The sequence below is a fragment of the Micropterus salmoides genome, unplaced genomic scaffold (genome assembly GCF_014851395.1).
Source record: "Micropterus salmoides isolate LMB-PRFRI ecotype aquatic unplaced genomic scaffold, ASM1485139v1 Ms_hic_scaffold_16, whole genome shotgun sequence".
Lineage (NCBI taxonomy): Eukaryota > Metazoa > Chordata > Actinopteri > Centrarchiformes > Centrarchidae > Micropterus > Micropterus salmoides.
In genome coordinates, this window is record NW_024040707.1 from 6,297,073 (window position 1) to 6,306,250 (window position 9,178).

Consider the following 9,178-nt stretch of genomic DNA (forward strand, 5'->3'; position numbering starts at 1 on the left):
CAATTCAGTACCAAACCAATACAGTGCTGGCTTGTGACCCCTCACAGAAAAGCAAAGATGGGGCCCCTTGTCTTGTTTCAAATGGCTATGACTTAGCAGCTCCACCAAAAAGACATTTCTCCTCTCAACTCTTCAGATGGTTTTATTTAAAGAAATGTTTGAGGCCAAAAGAGGTAAAATAATCCAGTTTTCTTTTTAAAACATCAAAAATTTTAGAAAAGTCCTAAATCCATTTGAAGAGCAGAAATGTGTTTTAGACATTTACTTTTTACTTTTTATTGTTGGAACTTTTAACATGGCAGACATGGTAAACATAATACCTGCTGTACAACCATAAGAAAACATCGTCTTTGTTAATCTTATTGTATCCATGATGGTAGTAGTGTTTCTATTTTGAACTTGATCTGCTGCTGTTTTTTAAATTTATTTAGTGTTTTATGAATATATTTTATATTGGTTTTATGTCTGATAGATTGTTGCTGCTCGTTGTCATCAGGTGTTTAGTTCCTGCAATGAAATTAAAGCTGAACATTTGTCTTTTTTTCTCTCTCCTTCACATTTACCTCCTCTCTTCCTCTCCTCCAAGCCAACATGTCTGTCTCACTGGTAACAGACTCATACCCGTCCATCGACTGGTCAGTGGTCTCTGTGACCTCGGCAGGTACAAACGTCACAGGCTGGGAGCGTGATGCCCTTCTGGCGGTGGCCGAGGTGGTGGTGCTGGCGGTCATCTTGGTGATGGCACTGCTCGGCAACGGGCTAGTGCTGGTGGTGTTGCTGAGGCGGAGACGACACCACAACCCGCTGCACCAGTTCATGCTCAACCTCTGTGTGGCCGACCTGGTGGTGGCACTGTTCCAGGTAACACACACACACACACACACACAGACTGGGTGCACCCCCTCCCTCCATCTAACTCCACCCGTCCCCCTCCTCTTCCTCTCTGAGGTGTTGCCCCAGCTGGTGTGGGATGCAAAGGGACGGTTTCCCGGACCGGACATCCTGTGTCGCCTGGTGAAATACCTGCAGGTCCTTGGGATGTTCGCCTCATCCTACATGATTGTGGCTATGACGGTGGACCGGCATTATGCCATCTGCTGCCCTCTGCAGGCGCACCGCAGCGGGGCCACCCAGCGCTGGAACACCTTCATCCTGCTGGCCTGGGGGATGTCGCTGCTGCTCAGCCTGCCACAGGTAGGGTGACACAGGTAGGGTGACACAGGTAGGGTGAAACAGGTAGGGTGACACAGGTAGGGTGAAACAGGTAGGGTGACACAGGTAGGGTGACACAGGTAGGGTGAAACAGGTAGGGTGACACAGGTAGGGTGACACAGGTAGGGTGAAACAGGTAGGGTGACACAGGTAGGGTGACACAGGTAGGGTGAAACAGGTAGGGTGACACAGGTAGGGTGAAACAGGTAGGGTGACACAGGTAGGGTGACACAGGTAGGGTGAAACAGGTACGGTGACACAGGTACGGTGACACAGGTAGGGTGACACAGGTACGATGACACAGGGACACAAGGCATGAATCTGTGTGAAGGCTTCATTTACAAATTATTATTTGGCGTGTCCTGCATTGAGGAATTCTAATAATAACAATTAAAAAAAACATTCTGTACACATATTCAATTCAAGTGGGTAAGATGACCCCTATAAGAATATTGTCTATTCACTGAAAAAATACTACGATTCTGCCACTATTTTGAGGGCAATGTGTTGGTAGAGTATTAAAAATAGTTACTCAAACTCAATAAATGTGAGCCAAATCTGAGACAAGATTATATATCTACATAAACAATGTTATCTAATCAAGTAAAGTTGTTTTTATTGATTTCTCATTTACAACTAGTGAAATAAAACATTTAAAAGTATACTTAAAAGTATTTCCGGCATATAGTTCATATAAACATTAGGCTAGTTCAGTGAGGTTTAGCTTTCAGATAAAATAAAAATAATGTCTATAATAATAATAATTTACTAATGCTATAGAGAAAAGTGCTGCAGGGCATATGTACAAGATGTCAGTTACTAACAACTTACAATAACATTTATAACTGTATTGTAAAGTTCCTCTATTATTAACTTTGTGACTTTTGCTGTGTGCTTGTATGTCCATTATTATTATTTATTAACATTTATAACTGCAGCCTTGATGGCTTATTGCAAACTGAGACACTTGTTAATGATTTTTATTACTTTATTAAATATTTTTCACAATCTGGAAATACAAAAGATGTTTTAATTCATGGATTATAGCTTAATAAAGCCTTCATAAATTACTAATTTGTACCTTAGTTAAAACTCAATATATTATGTATACAGTAAATTGGGCCTTATAGAAAGCGGTACCAAAAAGCCTATCAATAAATAATGGTTTATAAGTCTTCGTCCTTTTTTTCTCTCCAAATGTTAAATTTAGTTAGCAGTTAAGTTTAGTAATACTATCAAAGTATGAAATCACTTCCTGTACTTCAATGCAAATATGATAACATCTTAGTTTTTCCAGAGATCACAGTGTAATTGTCTTTTGTCTATTTTTGCATAGACTCCAAACTACATAGAAGAATATAATTGTGTGGAACAATTGGACAAGAGCAGTAGGGAACATCTTGCCCCAGATATGAATATTAGAAAAGTTTTGGATTTTGTTTCAAAGAAATAATTCTGCACGTTAACTTCCTCATTGATTGTAAATGCTTCTGTGTATACCTTCGTCAAAACACAGATTCTTAAAAACCCATGAGAAAATTTAGTTACCACCTGTTGTGCAGAATTAGAAATCTGTAAGAAGTATGAAGTATTTACAAATGACGGCCCACACACCTTTCTCTTTGCCACTCCAGGTTTTCATCTTCTCCCGTTCAGAAGTGGCTCCCGGTATCTATGAGTGTTGGGGCAACTTTGCCGAGTCCTGGGGCCTCAAAGCCTACGTGACGTGGATGACCCTGGCGGTCTTCATCCTCCCTGCCCTCATCATCACTGTCTGCCAGGTAGAGACGGACAAAATTTAGTCCTTACATTCTTTCTTTTCTTTAAACCGAGATTTTTACCACAACATCACTGGATGCCTCCGGTATCTTTTCCCTCAGGTGCGAATCTTCAAGGAGATCCACAACAACCTGTACCTAAAGTCAGAGCACCGCCTGTCCCCCGCCTACCTCACTCCATCCAGACGGGACAGCCAAAGAGGAGGAGGAGGAGGCAGCAGAGGCAGGTCCAGTCTCTCCTTGTATGTTTCACCACACATCTTAAACAACCCTGGGAGTCAACCCAGCTTTGACCCTGCATCCACCTATCAGCACCTGCCCATGGGTCCACTCAGGTCCAACAGCATCACCCCACATTATAATGTTCACACCTACCCAGGTAAGATCCACACAGAGTGCTTACTGTGGTCACTTTTAGTAGTAGTGCTGTTCTACCACGTTCCCATTTTATTCCTGTTCATGGATTTTTTTCCTTTTATTTATTACCTGATCATTTTAATAATGTTCTTGGCAACTTTGGTCCCGACTCAAATATCTCATTAAATATAGGATGGACTGTCATGACGTTTAGTACATTTATCCTCAGAGTGAATTGTGATAACTTTGGTGATCCCTTAACTTCTCATTTACCTCCATCATCAGGTCACAATTGTAATTTGTCCAATACTTTGGTTAAATGTTAGCATGTTAACGTTAACGTTATATCTGCTAAACATCAGAATTGTCGCTTCTTTCCATGTAGCACCATCATCAGGTCAAACCTTTTGGTTTAAATACCTGCAAAACTAAAAACATTCCAGCCCACCTCAGCTTTAATTTGTATTTATTGCTAATTAGTTAATGTTAGCATGCTAAATGTAAGGGGTGTGATTAGGGACGACTCATGAGATGGCTTCTTCTTCACAGTTTATTGGCTCCTGTATTAAAAAATGCACATATTAATTGCCTTCTGGTTTCCTCTTACTGCACTTCTGCAGTGTTTACTCTAGGAATAGAGATGCTGGACGAGCTCCATTGGTCACAGGACACAGCCCGCCTGCCCTAGTAAAAATGGCGGCAGGAAAGTTAAAATGAAAACATTGGCAAAACTATTAACGGTCGAACTAACACAAATATGCTACGTAACATAATTGTATTAACATCAGACAATGTGCGTTGAAAATTAAAACGTAAATGGTTCAATTTCCAAAGAAAACAGTACATTAGCCCAGCAGCACTTTTCCACTCATCTTACCCTCAGCAGTGCAAAACAAAACGAGCACTTCAGAAGCTTAGGAGGTACAGAAAATAAAAATAAAATAAAGATAAATAAAAATGTTCAATAAAATCATTAAATGATAAATTAAATTCACAGATGCAAATTTGAAAATAACAATTATTAAAGTGCATTTTTAACCTGCTGAACATCAGCATGTTAGCATCGTCACTGTGATCATGTTGGCATGGTGACGAGAGAATTTAGCTCAAATATGAAGCTAGCATTACAGTTAGCTTAGCTTAGCAATCCTGGAGTCATCACTGTGAGGTTGCCTGGCAATAAAAAACACATTATGGCATTTTTACACTACAGCTGTTGTAAAGATATTAGGTGGTAATTTTGCAGCTTCAGAGGTGCTTGTAGATAGATTTTATTACCTTTGGACAGAGCCAGGAATGCTTTTTCCCCCAATTTTAGAAAAATTAAAACTATAGTTAGACATATTTCGCTAAGTTCATTTCATGTGTTCATCATCTGTACCCCAAAGTAAAGGTTGCTCTGGGCAAGACAGTCGGTAAATGTTCTACCTTCCTGTCCCTCCCCATCAAGGGTGAGACCCGTGTTTCTGCACGTCTTTACTTGACAGACAATTGAAGGTCAATTCAGTGTGATCATCAGGATATACTACAAACGTACATTACAATTTCTAAAGCAGTGGCCTACAATAAACTTTTTAAAGATTATTTTCAAACATATACAAGAAGATATGAAGATACGAAGTAAGCACAACGTGAGCAATGTACAATCCAGAGTCCAATTCCTCGTGTGTGTACACATACTTGGCAATAAAGCTGATTCTGAAGCATGTTTCAAATCTCTGCAAGTTGAATTTCACAGGTAGAAAATAGTTAAAAACGTGTATGTATGTATTATGTATGCTTTGGAAAATGGTGGAAAGTAATGTAAAATACAATATGATGGACTGAGGTTAAAACCTTGAGAAACACCAGTATGATCTGTTGACAGTTTGTGTGTTTCCTGTCAGCCGCGCTGCAGCCTGACATACTGCCTGACCCTGCAGCGCCCTCTGCTGTCTACTGCCCCCCGCCCAAAGCCCCCCCTGCCCGTGGTGGGGAGGTATCAGCGGCCATGTCAAAGACAGTGAGGATGACGCTGGTCATAGTGCTCGTCTACTCACTCTGCTGGGCCCCGTTCTTCAGTGTCCAGCTGTGGGCCGCCTGGGACCCCAACCCACCTCAAAACGGTGCGCGGGCACACACACACACAAACACATCCATGTTGTACGTCCCTCACAGTCACGTCAATCTACTTTATTTTTCTACAAGCTTATCATTTACTCAAGTACCGTTCAAATTTTTCATGACACTACATTTCAGAAGGCAATATTGTACTGTTACTCTCAATTGTTTAAGAGGAACAGTTACAAGTTACTTTATGAATCAGGATTTGAAATGCAAAACAAAAGAGGAACTTCTAAAATATGATGCATTGTAAAATAATTTAACTACAAACAGTACATAAAAATTGAGCCTAAATGATTAATCAAGTAAATGATTAATTGATTTGTCAATTATAACATTTTTTGGTTACTTATTCATTTCATGTGCAAAAATGCCTGAAACATTTTGTGGTTTCAGTTTCTCAAATGTGACAATTTGCATTTTTGCAGTAAACTGAATCACTGAGGTTTTGTACTGTTGGTCAGCCAAAACAAGACATCAAAAACTGTCACTTTGAGCTGTTTTTATTTCTCACTTTAAAACAGAATTTAAAGTTTGATCAAGAAAATAACTAGCAGATTAATCAATGATGAAAACAATTATTAGTTGCAGCTCAAATAGATTTAAAAAAAAAAAAAAAGCTCCACCTTAACCTACTACAAAGGGAAATTGCTGCTAGTTCTAGTTTATCAGTAGTTATGCTATAGACACTAATAAGGGATCTTTGCAACTTTTGACACACATATAAGAACGTTTAACATGTAATTGAGTATTTTTATAGTGTGGTATTTCTACTTTTACTTGAACACCTTCCTCCACCACTGAATTTGATCAGCATTTATCTACATGCCTGCCTCTGCCACCACCACCTCTGTCATTTACAAACCTCCTACTGTGTGTGTGTGTAGGTGCCGTGTTCACCCTGCTGATGCTGCTGGCCAGTCTGAACTCCTGCACCAACCCCTGGATCTACTCTGCCTTCTCCAGCAGCGTCTCTCCGGAGCTCCGCCTGCTGCTGCTCTGTCGCAGACACAAAGCGCACAGAGGCTCCTTGCCCAACGACTCCACCACCACACACACCTCCAACTAGTGAACAATTATACACGAGCCCAAAAACATCTGCAAAATCCTGTCATGTCACACATAAGACACGCGACTGAGTCTGTAAGGTGTAACTCTCTGGACAATACTAACGTTACAAAACTAGAGTGCTTACTTTTTTACCTGATTGTTGTTTAAAAAAATTTGTTGACATTTTGGGAAATACACTTTTTCTTGCAGAGAGTTAGATGAGAAGATCGATCCATGAATGAAGATGTATGATAAAGTAATAAGATAACAAGATATGAAGCTAAGGTTAACACAGCCAGGGACAGCTTAGAATATAGACTGGAAATGGGGAAATAGCTAGCCTGGCTCTGTCCGAAAGCTCACTAATTAACACGTTAAATCTTATTTGTTTAATTTGTATAAAAAAACAAAGTCTAAAAATGAGAAATTTTGGTTTTACATGCGGCTATGCGCTGGATTATTTATTGGCCAACGGCAGTGACTCCCTCGTGAAATTAAAGAGGTCATGTTCTGTTTTTTGGCTTTTTCCCTTTACTTTATAATAATAATAATAATAATAACTTATTATATAGCCTTTCACAGGACCCAAGGAAGGTTTACACATAACTACAGAGACAGAACAATGAAAGGTCATTCAGGATTGAATGACCTTGGTAAAGAGGTTTTGAGTAGATTTGTGAAAGTGTTCAGATCTCTGTGGGGATGGAGTTCCAGTAGTGGGAGCTGCGACGCTGAAGGCTCTGTCCCCAAACGCCCGGAGTCTGGTGTGGGGGGACAGAGAGGGTGGAGAAGGTCCAGTAGGTACTTGGGGTCAGTGGCATGGAGAGATTTATAGGTGAAGTGGAGGATTTTGTAGGTGATGTGGAATTTGACCAGGACCCAGTGAAGCTGAGTGAGGATTGGGGTGATGTGATGCCACGGCCTAGTGTGAGTGAGCACCCTGGCAGCCGAGTTCTGTACATATTGCAGCCTGTCCAGGACCTTGCATGGTACCCCGTACAAGACACCACTGCAGTAATCCAAGCGGGAGGTAATGAAGGCATGGGTGAGTGACTCAGAGTCTGAGAGTGAAGGTCAAAGTCTGGAGATGTTTTTGAGGTGGTAGAAGTCTGACTTTGGAAACTGGTCATTTGGAGTTTGATATGCGACTGGAATGAGGAAGGGTGGAGTCCTAAATCACACCAAGGTTGCGGACTTCTTGGGATGGGGAGATGGAGCAACCATCCATCCATCCATCCATCGTCAACTGCTTATCCTGCGTACAGGCTCGTTTGGTCGTATGGTCTTTTTTGAAAATTAAACCATGTAAACCTGTTCTGGTCCAACCCCTAAATACAATTATGAACCTGAACCCGCCAACAAGCACATATAAAGCTCTCAAAATAACACGTTATATTAATACCTCCATAAAATGAAGAGTAGAGACAATTCAAGTTGTAATACCTGACTGACTATTTCTGAGCCTTTGCTAGGCAAAGGCCTAACATAGGTAGTTACTGCTTGGTTTATGGCAAATTCTCATTTATAGTGAGTTTAACAAACAAGATGTATGAATTTGTGCGCTTTAGAGGTGCCGTTAGGGGGACTTGGCTTCCTTTTGATAGCGCCAGGATAGCGGTTTCCAGTCTTTATGCTAAGCTAAGCTAACCAGTTGCTAGCGTGTAGCAGTCACGGGTTCCTTTTCGAGAGCCGACTCTTTGGGCTCCCAAACGGCTCTTCGTTTAGCGCCACTTCTGCCGGTCACTGAGAGTTAGATTCTGATTTCTTGCAAGAAATAAATATGCAAGATTCTTCATTTGCAGTACATTGAAATATTCTGTCATATTGATGGTTAAAAAGTGGCATATGTCAAGAATTGCTATCCTACTGGGAAAATAATACTAATGAAATAGTATGATTAACAATTACACAACACTATAGACACATACTGTACGTTTCAATTAAATTGGTATGATATAATATAAAAGCATCTCTGCTCTGTTCCAAAGTGTAGTTTGTTCTTTATCTTGCATTTCTTTTTCCAGGATAATCCTAAATACTATTTCTGTAAGTACCATAGCTAGTTCAGATACAACCTGCTGTAATACATTTTATAAAGTGTAATTATTGTAAATGCATGTGTTGGGATCGATTTTCTGCTTCAGACTGACGACTTTAAATTTATTTTCATTCTCATTTTTGAACAGAACAAATGCAATGACATTTTGAAAACAGTTTATTCATTCCTTCACCAGCCATAAAAACACTTTGCACATACAAAACATCAAAAAATCTATTGCCACTTTAAAAAAAAAAAAAAAAAGTTATTTCCTGAAATTGATAGAATGAAATTATGATTTGTTTGTTTTAAAAACGGTGCTGTGACTGTACAGTACTGTTTTTAAAAACACAACAACCACCCTGCATTGAAAAAACACCAACATTCAGTGTTTCAATGAAATGGTTCACTAAAAGTCTTCCCAAATGTCACCTTTCCTTTTCAAATACGCACCTCAAAAGGCAAAATAAGTAAAGGTTTTAGATTTTGGATCACAGTAAATCAAACTCATGTCATGAGTCTGCAGTACATGAAGGAACCTCAGGGTTCAGAGCAGGGGAATGTGGACACAATTAATAATTTCTCTACTCTTTCCCTTCAAATCTGGACCCGTCCATTAACCCGAACATACACTTGCTTC

The 9,178-nt window shown here is 40.0% G+C and overlaps 1 protein-coding gene across 1 annotated transcript; it reads left to right on the forward strand.

The window, feature by feature from the left end:
- Positions 1-590: 590 nt before the first annotated feature.
- Positions 591-8,802, forward strand: LOC119905093 (vasopressin V2 receptor-like). The gene is made up of 6 exons (XM_038721819.1): positions 591-861; positions 949-1,194; positions 2,847-2,993; positions 3,093-3,222; positions 5,303-5,452; positions 6,338-8,802. The coding sequence occupies exons 1-6, from the start codon at positions 592-594 to the stop codon at positions 6,517-6,519; spliced, it is 1,125 nt and encodes a 374-aa protein (XP_038577747.1). The 5' UTR covers position 591; the 3' UTR covers positions 6,520-8,802.
- Positions 8,803-9,178: the final 376 nt, after the last annotated feature.